This window comes from Rhamphochromis longiceps, linkage group LG4 (genome assembly GCF_057381845.1).
Source record: "Rhamphochromis longiceps isolate RC_006_pf linkage group LG4, R_longiceps_female_GT1.1, whole genome shotgun sequence".
NCBI classification, from domain to species: domain Eukaryota; kingdom Metazoa; phylum Chordata; class Actinopteri; order Cichliformes; family Cichlidae; genus Rhamphochromis; species Rhamphochromis longiceps.
Genome location: NC_140560.1, coordinates 27,067,971 through 27,083,933, shown reverse-complemented (window position 1 = coordinate 27,083,933; position 15,963 = coordinate 27,067,971). Strand labels below are relative to the sequence as shown.

The 15,963-nt window shown below is 39.3% G+C and overlaps 2 protein-coding genes across 2 annotated transcripts; both read right to left on the bottom strand.

Annotated features, from left to right (window-relative positions):
* Nucleotides 1-673: 673 nt before the first annotated feature.
* dsn1 (DSN1 component of MIS12 kinetochore complex) lies at nt 674-3,791 on the bottom strand. Its single transcript, XM_085404204.1, has 11 exons — nt 3,688-3,791; nt 3,402-3,438; nt 3,049-3,322; nt 2,854-2,927; nt 2,495-2,567; nt 2,321-2,402; nt 2,145-2,201; nt 1,966-2,037; nt 1,710-1,857; nt 1,281-1,368; nt 674-1,171 (listed from the first exon to the last, which is right to left on the bottom strand). The coding sequence occupies exons 1-11, from the start codon at nt 3,789-3,791 to the stop codon at nt 1,089-1,091; spliced, it is 1,092 nt and encodes a 363-aa protein (XP_085260330.1). The 3' UTR covers nt 674-1,088.
* Nucleotides 3,792-4,162: 371 nt separating this feature from the next.
* On the bottom strand, nt 4,163-15,883 carry atp13a1 (ATPase 13A1). Its single transcript, XM_085404203.1, has 25 exons — nt 15,364-15,883; nt 14,252-14,341; nt 13,447-13,710; nt 13,195-13,350; nt 12,614-12,683; nt 12,405-12,511; nt 12,180-12,309; nt 12,018-12,073; nt 11,781-11,907; nt 11,537-11,674; nt 10,998-11,118; nt 10,697-10,854; nt 10,255-10,430; nt 10,066-10,176; nt 9,844-9,969; nt 9,655-9,763; nt 9,352-9,545; nt 8,766-8,862; nt 8,500-8,684; nt 8,145-8,259; nt 7,843-8,039; nt 7,604-7,746; nt 6,725-6,836; nt 6,491-6,634; nt 4,163-6,396 (listed from the first exon to the last, which is right to left on the bottom strand). Exons 1-25 carry the CDS (start codon nt 15,715-15,717, stop codon nt 6,286-6,288), a joined length of 3,591 nt encoding a protein of 1,196 aa, XP_085260329.1. The 5' UTR covers nt 15,718-15,883; the 3' UTR covers nt 4,163-6,285.
* Between the last annotated feature and the right edge of the window lie 80 nt (nt 15,884-15,963).

Below are 15,963 nucleotides of genomic sequence, written 5' to 3'. Positions count from 1 at the left end.
AGCAGAGGAAGTAATTTACTCTTATTTAATGCTGGCAAAAGGGGGGCGGTGGGATTTCTTGCTGTAGTCATCAGAGAAGCAAATTAAGCATGAACATTAATGAGTAAATGAGTCCAAGACATCGGAGAGACAGCGAACAAAGCTTTGACTGACTGGTACAATGTCAAAGCTTCGTTCTGCATCAGTGACCAAGCCAAACGCAAGAGATGGGGGTGAGTCACTGTGGGGGAGGGGCCTCCTCCTGAATGGTCAGGGGACACTGATGAAGTGAAATAGATGCGGCACCGAAAGGAGAGCAAATGTGACTGAGGATGAGCATATGAACCCTGAATAATCCCAAATGAAAATCCACCTGTATTCAATCGCTTGCGGTTTTCCAGTAGTACAAGTCAATTCAAGCTGCTAACGTATTTCATTTCTGCATAGTTTACTGACATCATTTATACTATACTGACCATGTGTACTTACCAAATTCTTTCGGTTATCATTGGTGAGAATAATTATAGTATAGTAATAGTCAAACCACTTCAAAAGCTGTCACATCAAATGCACGCCATTACTCTTCACTCAATAAATACAATATTAGTTTTTGACTTTGATACAAATCACCTCAGACAGGTCATCAGCTCCTGGATGTGGGGATTTCTTGCAGTTTTTTTTAAAAAAATTGATGAACAAGCAGTAACCTTTATTTTGCAGGATTGTGACAATCTTTCACAAACAACTTTTTATTATCTGCCAGTCTTAGCAGTCACCGGTTTTTACAGGTGAGAAGTACTTAATTAAACCTTGACGTAAAAACCGCGCTGGCGATTTACCAAGCTTATCACAACTTTATATAGCCAGCTACTGCCATCTGCTGGTCAAGCACAAGCATTACCTGAACAACGCCCATCACCATTTCTACTTCTGACTGAAACAGCCTTATTTGACTTGGAAAACATTAGAGTTGACTTTGTCATGAAACAAGACATCAAATCAAGAAAAATCACATACTGGTCAAATTAACAGAGACACATACAAGCATACTATATAAGCCAAACAAAGCCATGGTCCACCAGAAGCCAGACTGCTAATGATTTCCTTCCTTATGAAGTTGCAGAGGATAAAGGTGCTGTCATAAGATTCCTGAGCACGTCAGATGAAAGATCCTGAAATCCAGCCTTTGCCGCTGGTAGAAAAAGAAATCATATTGGTCAGTCAGTTCATTAAACCCTTGTCTAATATGCCTAAACAGTTGCATGCTAAAAAAAAAAAAAAAAAAAAGACAAAACTATTACCCAGCCGGCCACTAGTTTCTTTCACCAATAACTGAGAGTGTGTTTTGATAGACAGAAGCTCTCTAACCATCTTACATTGTGTGTCCATCTAAAGGCAAAGAAGAAGAAGAAAAAAACAAAACCTCATTGCATAGCATTTGCAAAACAGATGAATATAGTTCTGAAGTTAAGGCGTTTTTATTTGATTTGATCCTCTTCCTATTTGACTGTTCATGTATATGCTCTTAAAATAATCACAAATAATCACACTAAACTCACACTAAAATATAAGCAGCAATAAGAGTTAAAGTTTGTAACTTAGATGTTAAGTGCCCAAAAGCCAGCACATGTACTCTGGTTAATCAAGGATGTGTAGCTCACATTGCTTTCAAGTTTTCTAGTGATGATGATTTAAAAAAAAATAAAAAAAATAAAAATAATCCAACATACAATCATGGACATGGTGTGAAGTAGGGGTTGTTGTTTACACAGGACAGCCTGGTAGTCAGGTTTACTCTGTATGAAAAGGTGCTGTGAGGACTGGGCCACTGATGTAGACTCTAGCGATACACCCGTCTCCTGGCCATTCTCCACCTTCCTGAAATGAATAAAGGAGCAGATTACCAAGAAAGTTTTGAGAAGACAATAATGGAACATTAATGAGTCAGTGATATAGTAATTCTTCAATAAGAACAAATATATTCACATTTCCAGTTCCTTTGCTTTGTTTCTGTGTTTGTTCAGCAGTGTCTCCCAAGATTCGCTTTCAGCCTGAAGCCTAAAACACAAGAGTTAGTTGAAAAAAATTTATGTTGCTTTAATGAATACCATGTGGCTGACTGGTAATTTCTTTAAATGGCTATAAGGGCATAAAGAACAACATGCCTGTTAATGGCTCTTTGGTATTTTTCCATGGCTTTTTGCACTGCGGGGTTACTAGATCTAAAAGCAAACAGAAGCAAAAAAAAAAAAAACACTAGAAAATAATCAGTAAGTATGGAAAAAATAAAAAAAATATAATCCATGTGAATTACTGGATACGTAAATTACAACTACAATACCTGGCTGCACTAGAAGGTTGTTGATGTGTTTCATTATGTAATGTATCGGCCAGGCAACCCCACTCTTTCTGGATGTGCTCAACTATGCAAAGAAAGGCCAGGAAAATAAACAGAATATTTCTGTATCATACAATAAAGAGCCTCAAATCCAATGTATATCAAATGAACACCAACCTTGTTTTTGAAAAGTCTCCAATGAGGCATTTGGCACTGACTGAAGCTGATTTTGAGTTCTTCCTATTGCCAACTAGGGATAAAACAGATGATTAGGTGGATAACCTTGAGGAATCTTGACAATTCACTACATGTGCTCCACTAAAGTAATGCAACCAAGATCTTTCCAGTTAACTGTGATTGTAGCTGAATGATTTTACACAAATGGCTTTATTTCTCCATTTATTCAGTCAATTTTCTAAATGTGCGGTACGTTTAAAAGCACACACACAAGCTTTAGCAGTGAGATGAACAGTATAACATTGCCCCTAGTTATTTAAATTTTCAGTTTGTTATAGCTAATGTTCTTAAGATCATACCTTCATCGAAGCCTCCATTAATTTCACGATCCTCTCATGGTGTGATAAGGATGTGCTTATGTTTCCACACAAAGCTGTCGTAAACACATAGATAAATGTTTATATTGCAGGGGGAAAAAATGAAGAGGAAGAAGAAGAAGAAAAAAAACACTCCATGACCATACTTTACAATGGGCATAAAGCCTCACATCTCACCCTGATATGGATTGGGAAGGGCAGGGAGAGATCTTCGGCTTATAGTAGACCTCCTCCAGGATTTCCTGTGTGCAGTGGGGCTCACAGAGGACCCTGTATGCTCATCACTATTTTCTGGCTGAACCTCTTGGACGTCTATGTCTGGTTGCCCTTTTGCCACATCTGGCGTCTCTGTTGTGGGTGATATCATGTCGGTACGGGGAGACTTGGGTGGGGGAGATGTACCGGGACTTGTGGGAGAGCATCTTTTCGAAGACTGTTTCCCTGGGTTGGCCTTGGTAAACACAGGTTGAAAAACATTATATTTAGCACGAGTGACGTTGTTAGCTTAAATGTAAGTTAAAATGCCTTACCTCACTCTGGCTGTCAGCTAAGGTGACACTTCCGCAACTGTAAGAATATTTTGCGAATTTAAAAGACAACGACACATATGCAAAAAGATTAATAATATACATTTGGATAAAAAAAATACTATTACGTATCGCTGAAAACTTTACTTTGCTAAGCAACGGCAAACTACAGTGATTTTCGTTCAACAAACCTCTGTCAGCCATAAGCCTTTAAGAAAAAATACTTAATTCATCAACTCCTGTTTATAATAAACTGCTTGCGTTTGGCTTTATAAACCAAGATACGTACCCGTCTTGACCAACTTCCAAATCCTTTTCCGCCATTTTTCTTTCAAATAGTTGTTCACCCAGCGCGCCCAAAAAACCACACCCCTCCAGGGAACTAAGCAGCATGGGAAATGTAGTTTGGCATTAACATATACAAACGAGATCGCGGCCAACATAGCGAATGCCCTCGAAGCATTTAAACATAGTTGACAAAGCAGTCCACCTTTACTTTCAGTGTAGTTACAGACATTGACTTTTGAATAGAGATATGATGGTTTTCGGGAAAAGTGTTTAACTTTGTAAGGTTATTAGGAGCCGTGTGGTGCACGGTATGTACAAAGGCTGTGTGTAGAACACAAGACACAGGACATGTAGTTTGCATATTCCCAAAGAGTTGTGTCACTTTTTCTTTCTTTTTTATTTTACATATTGAATATCACAGTGAAGTAAAATATGTGGCTCCACAATATGCCTATATTGTAATGACATGTAGAAATTCAGGATACAAGTTCTGACACCTCCTTGGATCAAGCTCGACCTACTGGGGTTGCCCAATGTAAATGATCAGCTCCATACCTGGTCTTTTTTGTAAAACCTGGTTGAATTTCTTTTGGATTATCTGATGATTTTCTGGTGTTTTGTGACCTCTGAATTTTAGGCCTTTTGCTTAATCTCCTTTATGGCATTTCCTGACTGCTGGCAATTTTAGTTTTAAGTTAAACCCTTGTTATTTGTCAAAAGCACTCTGTAGTACATTTCATTTTGTTAAGTAATAACTATGGATGACAATCAGCTCTTGCTGGGACATTTACGCCAAAAATTCTCCTCTATTTCAGAAGCCACCTACTTAAACTGGAGTATAAGTGATTAATATTGCAACCACCTCTATTGCACAGATCTTGTCATTCATGTGCTCCCTTTGTCCAATCATGCACAAACACTTACCCAAGCTTTTTAGCAGACCACTAACCTATGATGATACATTGCATGTCACTTTTAGATTTTCCTGTTAAGGTTTCAGTTTCTGTGCTTACTCTTTTCATTGCAATTAATTTTTACCATAATGGATCCAGCATTCCCCTACTGGTCACTCAAATCTGCATATTCACATCCTAGTAATCTTTCTAGATCTCTATCTCTATCATAGTGTCAAAATTAGAGAGTTGCAGTGAAAGCATTTTTTTTCTCTTCATTTGTTTACAGCAGAGTTTAAGGTTCACTGGCCCCTGGTTGGAATGTGTTCATAGCTGCCAAGTCACCTTCATGTCAAGTGTACATATGTATCAAAAATATATAAAATTGGATGCACCATCCATATACAAAACAGTGTGAAATGTTAAAAATTCAAGTGATAATCAAGTTCAACCATTTCAAAAGATTTTTTTCACTTTTTTTTAAATGACCTTTTCAAAAAATAGTGGAACTATTTGTTACATTTCAAAGGGCTAAAATGTTCCCCCGATCAGCAAGTTTAAGAAACACAAATACGGTTATTTAGGACTTAATATACATGTTAACTGTGAAACTTTGACAATGAGGAAAATTACCACTAACTGTGTTTAAATCTGTCACTCCATCTGTCTTTTCATTAGTAAAGCAGAAAATTAGCCCTGGCAGCTAATGAAAAGCTAAAGCCAACTTCTCAGAAAATAATTGACACCTTTCCCATTGTCTATTCTTGACACTGTCTGAGTATATAAGCACATTTTAGATTTTATGGCCCAGTAAAGGGGAAAGTAATTGAGTAATTGGTACACTTCTTGATCCACACTGAAATCCAAATTCTCCCTAATCTTTTTGAGAATGGTGGTTTGTTTAAGATGCTTTACTTTGCTCAAAGATTATATATGGTGTGCTTCTATGACCGACATGTTTGTTAGATCAGTCAGCAAGTAAACAAAAAGTTCAAGAGCTCACAGGCATCTCTGATAACCTGAAGCTAGGTGAAATGGCACATTTGTTTTGGCCAGTGTCACAAGTCCCATGAGATAAACGCTTTCAATAATAACCTTCTTTGTACATTTACATTGTACTACAAGTCCCTGACCACGCTTTACTTACCTATCTTAAGGAACAGGGTTTTTCATGACCAGTTGGACATGGTCAACCTTGACAAAACACGTGGCAGACTTCATAATTTGTATTAAGTCTTTATAAGTCTGTTAAAGATGTTTCCACTTTTTACAAAATCAAGGAGGGGAATCAAAAAAATCCAAAACACTTTCCCAATTCTCTTGGAGAATGCCCCTTTTTGTGCCTGTATGTTTCACTCTGGCTGGCACAATCTCACACTCCACTCAATACTGCTGTCTTCATGGCGTTTTGTAACAGTGGTGAGCAACAGATAAGGAAAGAGAGAAATGTGGAAAAAAATGAGTCATGAGGAAAAGAATGAAAACAATTCAAACATAGACTTGATGAAAATACAGAAACACAGATGGTTAAGGAGGAGGGCAGAGCAGGACATAGGAAGCGATACACAGTGTGCAGTATTGTACGCCATGACTGTCTCAGCTGTCCCGTATTTTTCACAACAGCTTTTCATTCTCTTCCTCTTCCAACATCATCTCTCCCTTTACAGTTTGGTTGGTAAAGGCAGTGGTTGCTGTTGGCACCAAGTTTAAGAAGGCAGCCTGAGAGTTCCTTTGCCCAGCAGGAACTGCAAGACACGGTCCACCAGCAGAGCAGCAACAAAGTCCACCACCAGAACCTGGGCAATGATGAATTTGAACTGCAAGAAGAAGAAGACAGGTCAATCAGGAGGTATATAATTATTATGAGGATATTAAAACAAAACAATGCATAGTAAAACAATGTCAGCTCACCTCAGTTGGAATATCTACAAGAGCAAACTGTTCATTGAATTCTGGTGAGGATCCAGTAAGAAGTCCAACAATTGCTAAACCTGACAAAGCGATACTCCACAGTAGAGGTCGATTCTCGCTAAGAGACTCCATGAAGGGGTGACCCTAACACGCACAAAGACAAATGCTTTGAGTCTTCTATATAAACGCTTTAAAGATGCAGCAATAACAAATATTAATACTAAGGATAAATACCTTGTAGTTAATGGCAAAGGTGGCCATCTGCATGGCCATTGACATGATGTACACGGTGCTGTTAATTAGACTTGGTTCAAACTCTTTATACAGATCTACAAACTGCTCCGCTCTGCAAATGAGAGGACACAATTAAAATCTAAAAAATTAAACAACTATACAAAACTATAACATTAAATAAATTAGGTAATGTAATCAGGTAAAAATTAGAAACAAATTAGAAGCAGGTTAAACCAGGATGGTAAATTCCTGGTTTAATTCTTCTTTTGCCTTTGCATTTAAAAGGCAAAAGAGATCCTCAGTCAAGTCATTTAAGAGGCCTGTGGCCCTTACAGCAAGCACATTTTATGCCTTTGGAATTGTACAAAGAACACATATAAAGCAACAAGTTACTAAAATTTGGAAGCTCTTTAGGAGACCTATGCAATAAGACATTTAAAGATAAATTAAAAACATTTTATATCCAGTTGTATAACATGCAGATAGGAAAGCAAAAAGTAAAGTAACTCGAATGATTTTCCCAGTTTAAGTAAAAAACTTCAATATCTGAAGAGCCTTAGAAAATGTTAGTACTTAATGAATATTTGATGTTGAAATGCCATTCATATTTTATTTTTAAATCAACTTCAAATTATTTTATTTACATAAACTGCTGCTGACTACTGATAGGACACCCAGTCTTGGCTGATTTTGGAGAGAGAAAAACATCTCTAATCTAGTCCATTACATCTGGAATTTATCTGTGAAAGAATGAAAGTTCAAACCATATCTGAACAATACTAACAATGTAAACAATTAACCATAAAAGCAGAAGTGATTTTATTTATTTGTTCATTAATTTTTTGTCCTGTTGTCCCTTTCTGTCCAAATTTGATTTACCTGGGCGGACTTCTACTTTGTGCCTCTTTGTAAAGGTAAACAAGACTGCAGAAGTGAACAGCAAACTGCAGGAGCACAGTCAAAACTGTATATAGATTGAAGATGTTTGGTAAGGGCCGCTCTCGAGACAGTGTTTTCAGTGGCTAGACAAAGAGGAAAAGAGGTTCTTAGTTTGACTGTAATTGAACATGGTGAACAGATGTCATGGTAGAAGAAAAACATTAGGTAAATATTCTCACCTTTGACCTAGAGATGAAAAGGAAGCATCCAGCCAAAAGGAGACCTTGCAGAGTTGCTTGGAAATCACTGAACTTCACTCCCTCGAGGTAGAGGACAGACTGACTGTAGGCTAGCACTAGAGCATTGAGAGCAAGGATCTTGAACATCTGGAGTGTTGTTACCAGAGTGCAACGACCTTGCTTTATTACATGGCAGACTGGGGGCAAACACAAAATAACAAGTTTTAGAAATGGTTAAACACAGATGGTTTGATCGGTGTAGATTATGAAAAGAGATAAAATCAAAAGGTTGTGTAACTTACTGCACTGTATGGAAGAGAGTTTTGAGGTGAAGGGAGCAGCAATGGAGGCATCACCTAGCTTCACTACTTGTACCTGATCCTCTTCAAGTTCACGCAGGACTTGACTGATCCTCTCCTGTTCCAGAAAAACCCTGATATTAACACCAGTGTACTACAACTCTTATTACTCAAGTAAAAGCCAAGTTAATGACCTTTTCTAGGAATAACATTTTTTTAAATTACCCCTAGATAGATAGGTAATTACAGAGCAGAATAGACTAGCAGGACAGACTAGCGTGCTACATTCAGTAGACTAATGAATATAAATTGGTTTCAAGAAGAGTCATTGGAGTTTAAGCAAATTACAGTTACACACCTTTTGTGCTGCAAGCTGCTCTTCTCTCTGGGCCATCACCCGTTGTCTAGCGGCCCTTGAGCTCAGTTTGCCTCCTGAAGTGACAGGCGGTAAAGGTCTGGTTTCTGATGTGGATGGCTCCTTTTCTCTTCCACGCTTCTTTTTTTCAGGCATGCGCTCAGGGGCATTGGCTAATAGTGCAACACCTGAGGGAGGAGGAAAAAAAGTAATCATTGCAATCTGCTGGTGTCATAAATGCTAACTCAATTATAGCTGATAAATCTTACCTATGTGAGCATGTTTCAGAGCTCCCACATCATTTGTACCATCACCGCACATCAGTGTCACATAACCCAGCCCCTTCAGACTGGTGATCACAAATTCCTGAAACACAATGGATGAGTAAAGTATTGTTACAAACACTGCCAGTATTTCCTAAAATACATTTCAACAAACCCCAGAGAAGTCTAACCAAATGTGTTCCAGTTACTACCTGTTTTTTTACAGGTATAAAATGCCTCTGTTTTGAATGCACTACAAACAGACTTCTGAAACTACTACCTGTCTGTACTCTGTGATAGGTCCCACTGTAATATTCTCATTACTATTAAGAAACAATTAAGATTTTAAAATTTGACACCAACAAATTGATAACTAGTGCTTGACATAGACAACAACAAATGATTGCCACACTCCACTGAGGTCCCCCCCCCCCCCCTTTTTTAAAACCTGTTAAGCTACTTTCCCATGGCTGCATATAGAGGCACACTAAATGTAACCCAGGGATAAATTTCTATGAGTTGATCTTTTGAAATGTTTCAAAAGTATGAATCATAACACTATTAAGGGATCCAATGGTGCTTAGGGCCCTACCTTCTGTTTTGGACTGACACGAGCAAACACTTGAATGTGAGGCAACAGGGTGTGGAGTAGCCGGGGATCACAGCTCAATCTGGCCAGCCCTTCCCCTGTTACACATAAGTCAAACTCGCGCACAAATGAAGAAATGGATGGCGGGGGCAGTGGTGCACACACAGTGCCATCAATGGATTCCCACTGCCATGTACCTGGAAAAAAAACATAATTTTAATACATAACATGTTTTGTTCTTGATCTAAACACCTAGGCCGTTATTTGAGTAACACACGTAGTTCTATAATGCGATACTCCTCTTACCTTGATTAGAGCTTGGCTGTAATATAAGGGTGTGTTCTTTCTGGATGAAGTGGAGTTCTCTTGCTACATGACATGCCGTTAAAGGGTTATCACCTGTGATCATGACAACCTGAAAGAAGACAGATGTATTAAGCATCTTAAAACATTACTCAGTACATTTGTGTAATTTTGCAACATCTGCTTATTTACATGATGAGATGCTTCTTGGATCTCTCTGATGACAGCTTTGCTGTCATTCTTAAGCGGACAAGACACGACCATGAACCCAGCAAAATGAAGGTCACACTCCAGAGCATCGCGACTCATCTCCCGAACCTTTGTGATCACCCAGAAACAATCAGGTCAGTTTCAAACAAATTTATTTTCAGATAAGACAATATCTGAACATTCTGAGTAAAATGAAACAAGAACCTGCTGATGACTAAGGTGTCCCATCTCTTTGTAGCCCAAGGCCAGCACTCTAGCTCCCTCCCGTGACATTTCCTTGTGCACTTGGTCATAACTTGCAGGACATTCTGCAAACTACAATGACAGACATGTTAGGATATACTTGATTATGCTGTAAGACATGAGCATTTTTTTCAGGATGTCAGCCTATACCATTCCTCTGAGTGTCTCTGGAGCGCCCTTAACAGTTGATATGTAGCAGAGTTCAGTGGAGCCAAGTTTCTCGTAGGAGGCCAGGACAGACATCCTCTTTAGAGCGCTGGCAAAATGGAAACGCTGGTGGATCTTAAGTCCCTGGGTTTTAATGCCTCGTGGAAATACCTTTTCATCTGGTCAAAGAGACAAAAGTTAGCATTGTGTAAAAGACAGATGTACCCAAATACTAATATTTGCTGTAAAAGTACAATTGTATTTAAAAATAAGCATTGCTTTAAGATAAACTACAAGCTCAACACAACGGGTATGGTAATGCAAGCATGAGAAAATTTGAAAAGGAAACATTATTTAACAAAAACACGAGTCTATACTGCACATGTTCTGTCACACACAAGCCATTTCCCTGCACTGTGTATCTGAAGGGATTACTTTCTGGTACCTTTTGTAAGGGTCCAGTCAGCAGCAGTCAGCATGGCCTTCTCTAGTGGATCTCCAACTAGTTGTCCATCATCCATAGTGACCAGTGAGTGACAGGTAGCCACCACCCTGTGTGTCTCAACTGGAATCTCAGATACAGGCATCACCTCCTTCCCCTCTCTGTCATAAAAAATAAGTTCCACGTAACGTAAATGTATGTAAATATTAACCAACCTAAAGTACAGTGTAGTATGCTTTGTCATTGTGCTTCACAATTTTTGCTGTTATGGCAAAACAGTAATATCGGTGCTGAAAGTGTTTACCTAAGACCGGCTACTCCTCGTACTACCAGACTATCACTGGTGAGTGTTCCTGTTTTGTCAAAACAGCAAATCTCCACTTTCCCAGCAAATGGTATCCTGAAAGGCTCTGTGCAAAATACATCTGAGGAGTAGAAAAAGAAGAATGAAACATTGCTGTTACAAGTTTTGTTTTATAAGCTGCCTTTCCAAGTCTTCACAAGTTTTTACATCTAAATCTAATCTAAATGCCTAAATGTTTGAAACTGACCATCTAAACAAAATCATAGGAATTTGTTCAGCTTTTTGTTTTGCCATTTTTCTCTCTCATATGTAGCAGATAGCAAGAGACTGTCCGTGTCACATGGAAATACTGTGGGTGCATTCAGGCTTGACACAGACTTTGTGCTACGGAGCTGGCAGGGTAAAACTGGTTTAATATCTGATCAAACTAATGTGGCCATTTTCCTTTTCACATTCAGCGCTGATATCTAGGAAAGTTTAAGGCTATAGTGCACATCTTATATTCAACAAACAAACACAAGTCATGCACACAGACTTACAAAGTTTAGCTAGGGCAATAAGAGATGTGTTAACTGCTAGAGAAAGCTCTATGGGAAGTTCTGGTGGAACCACTGAGGTGAGGATAAGCGTGCACTCCAGAAAGAGCTTGTATCGGTTTCTGCTTAGGTCCTTGGTCCCTAACAGGATGAAAGCACAAGTACATTATTTAGATACAATTTATTCTAGACACATGACGTGTTAGTTATGAATTACATCTCAGTAAGCTCATTCTTGGCCTCTCACCTTCAACCCACACATAAACAGCAGCAGCAATGGCAAACACAAGAAGGAAAAGAATGAAGATGAAGGTCTCCAGGTTGTTCGCTGTCACTCTCTTCACACCAAAGAGAATTGTCCTTAACAGTTTACCCTAGAGGCAAGTTTGACAACACACATTTAATACACTTTCGGGTATGACATAACACAGACTATAGATTGCTATCAAAACTAGAATATAAATGCAGTAAGCAAATTCCTGACCTGAGAGGTGTAGAATCCTGTTCTCAGTACGTAGGCTACACAACCATTGTCTACCGCTGCACATAAAGAAGAAGACTTTAAAGCATGCACCTAATCTTAAAAAGATATATAATACATAATCATTATCAGGAATCATTTACAGAAAATGGAATTAGGACTTACGCTTGAGTCCAGCACTGGCTTTTAAAGGCGGGCTATGCTGAACTACTTTAGTCCCACCAGAGATGACATGGAGGCGAGAGTCTGTCTGAAGATCCAGGATTCTTTCTGGGTCCAAGTCCTCAATTGGCTCCTGATCACCACATATTTTTAGCAATTAGCTGAGCTACACAAAGACTAATGCCATTTTGAATAATTAGACATTGTAATCACCTATATGTTTCTAACCTTCATCTGGGGCACAGATTCTCCAGTTAGCATGGCCTCATCCACAATGCAACGGCCCCTAAGCAGCAACACATCACATGGGACCAAGTTGTCCTGTGGTGAGCGCCCTATTAGGTAGAGAAGTAGAGAATATACATTTAGCCACAGCTAAACAGAGTTAAGTTGATTTTTGTGTTGAGAAATCACGAAAACATTGACTGGAGACTCACCAATTGAGACAATGTCTCCAGGGACAAGTTCGTCACTAGAAATATGTCTCCACTTCCTGTTGCGATATACCTGTCAAAAAATACATGTATTTAATATGGGCTGCTTTAAATACTTGCACTGATTAAACAAAACATTGCAAGAATCCTTGATGAGCTTGCTACCAAATCTCAAATCAATTAAGGCAAGAGAACTACAAATCACAACGCTCAGTGATGCTTTCAGCATAGCTTTGTATTAGCCATGGTCCTGTGTTAAAGCAAGCATGAATCAGATTTGTTCCAACACTCTGACCCTGGTTCATTGGTCCCTTCTCAGACCAGTGTCACTACCTGCTAACCACTGATTATGTGGCCATTATTAAAATTAGGTTTTTAGAACTACGCATTTATCCCACAACAAGTATATTCACTATAAGAACCAACTCTTCACTTAACATCTAATATATTTTAGATGTTGATGTGTTATGATAATTAATGTAATTGCAGGATTTCTTTGGCTTGTCTGCAATATTGACAATAATGTTTTTTGCTTTATACTTTCAAAACATATCATACAAAACAATAAAATACATCAACCCTACCTGAATCATATAGGGCTTGTTTCCCATGCGCCGAATCTCTGACATATTTCTCATTTGCTGCTGGACCAGAGAGGCCTCAAATGCCACCAGCATGAACAGCGTGAAAACACTGTAGTACCAATACTCATCCAGGCACCACAGTCCCACACAAAACACCTGATATATGGACGAAGGTGCGTAACAATACATGAATGCAAGAATATTTACATATATTTTTGAAATATAAAACCTGTCAAATACTTCCACACATACCTGGAAAACAAAAAAGGGAGCTGTGGCCCTTTCTTTGAAGAGCTCCAGAAAATCTGGAACAATCATTTCAGCACGATTGGTGCCATAACGCTTCTCTGCAGCTTTGAGCTCAGTCTCCTCCTGGTAGCCACGCCAGGATTGAAAGTATCCCAGTGGGTTACTTATGGGAAATGCTATTGGAAGGAAACATTTCTTTTCTTTGTAGTCAAAGGTGTAGCGGATCTTTTGAAACTCGAAAGACAGAGTTCTTTCCCCGTTTTCATCCTGTTGGACAAAATAAGAAATTGTATACTGAAGCATTCACAAAAGGCTGAAAGGCACTTGATACTCCTTACAATTTTCACATCATGTCTAATTATAGCAAATTATATGTACTCTCAAGTAGGGGAATATTTTAGAAAAAGATCCAACAAAGTTGTGGCCTTTTCAGTGGGTAAACTGAAAATGGTTTATCTCCAGTATACCAGTGTATCTGCTATGAAAGCGAACCTAACACTGAGCACTTTGTCAAGACTGCAGAGACAGCAAGACAACACTTTCCCATTTAACTTCTGTTACTACTCAAGCATGATACATGGGACTATCAATGCTGCAGACTGTAAGCTATTAAAATTATTTTCCTTGCCTAAAGTAAAACCAAAAACCTTCCCAGAAGGTTCACACATAAGCAGCATTCATAAGAAAGTGACAAAGGAGACAGTGTTGCTTCAAAACCTTGGGATTTGTCAACAGGAAGCATGCTCCAGATCAACAACAAAATCCACATCATTTCAGAGGATGCCAGGAGTAAATTATGTGCACTGACCTGGTCCCTCTGTAGTGCTACTAGCTCCGCGGAGCCATTGTTGGGGGTGGGTATGACCTTTGCCAGCGTAGCCTTTTCTGGGTCTGGCTCCTGCAGACGTCAAAAAAGACAGGTGACAAATTCACACACAACAGTCACACTTATTTTTGGCATAGTCGTGTGCCTCATGAATTTTGTTCCTCTAAAATAAAGCATTCCCTGATGTACAGCAAACATGCATTTCAGGCAGAATGTGAAAATGCACTTGTCTATTATATTTTGTGGGCTTTTAGTCTTTATTGTATTAAGAAAGTAAAGAGAAGACAAGAAAGCACAGTAAGTAGCCTCAGGGCAGATTTAACCTGCTAAACTATACTGGGACCTCAATATAAAACTATACTTAACTTTTATGTCTGACTGTAAAATTGAGCTTGATTGATGCAAATATAACTTTGATTTTGTGAAGGGGAAACTATTCTTATGCAGCTGCTTGCTAAGTAAACACAGAAATGCTGAGCACCAGGGTTTTCTTCCCCCCAAATTAGGTTTGCTTTACTTAGTTGGACATAAAAAACAAACAAACAAACAAATAAGATTATGCAAATATTTCACATACTCATTGCTTTTCTGTACACAGACCACTTGTGTTTAGATACATAATACGCCCACCAGTTATTGGTGTGGAGGCTTCCATCCTAGTCAAGAAATGTTCCTATATAAACTTTCAGCAATAAGTCAATCTCCCATTGGGAGGATTAAAGTCACGTAGGTTTTTACGCCTTTTTTGATTCACATCTGCCCCGTTTTAGAACACAGTGAATTTGGAAATAATGTCCAAAAGTATACTGATGACTTTAAATGAAGGTACTAAATGTTGTAGCGAAGATTTAAAATACGATTTTATAAGGGAAATGTGGAGATGTACGGTGAAAGTTTGGTCATTTGTGTCCATGAAATTAGTGCAGTGATTATAACCAGAAAACCTGTTCTGCTCCACTGGTTTCAGATACCTGTACCTGCACTTGAGCTCATGATGTTCCTGACCTTTGACATAGACAAACACAGAAGGGCAAACCAGTGGGATCTATTTGGATATCAGCAGGCTTAATAAGATATTTATTAATTATGTTTACCTTTGAACAAGTGAGCCAACAATGCGCGTGCACAGACCAATAACCGGAAAGTGCTGTGAGGACGTGCGCGATCCCGATAGCAGCTAACGCCAGGAGGCCTGCCTCTGGATAATCTGGGGCTCCGTACACTCCTAGCCATACGTACAGCCAGCCCGGGTAGAGAAAAGCCAGAAACGGGAGCACAGTGCCGTGCAGCAGTCGGGGCCTTCGCCTGTACAGCGTCACCGAGCTCACCAGCTCATCGCCGGTGCCGCTGTCATGCTGGTTATGGTTCACAGAGGGGGCCATTTGCAGCTCACCCGGTCCCCGGATTCCGTCTGCAGCTATTCTCCCGTCTTTCTTGGTGTCATTCATCGTACTGTGCTCGCCCCTCTGGCCCCCTCTATCATCCACCACCACCCGTCGTGCTGTAGCCTGTAAAAATACGAATCTACACACGGAACGGTGAGCGGTTTTGCCCTCAGAGCCCGTTTACTGAATCGCTCGCTCCCACGGCCGTGTCTTCCGCATACGTAACGACGTAAAGACACGTAATGTTCTAGCTGGCACAACGCGATTGAACCGGGAAAAACAACGTTGTTTTTTTTGTTTTTACCTCGA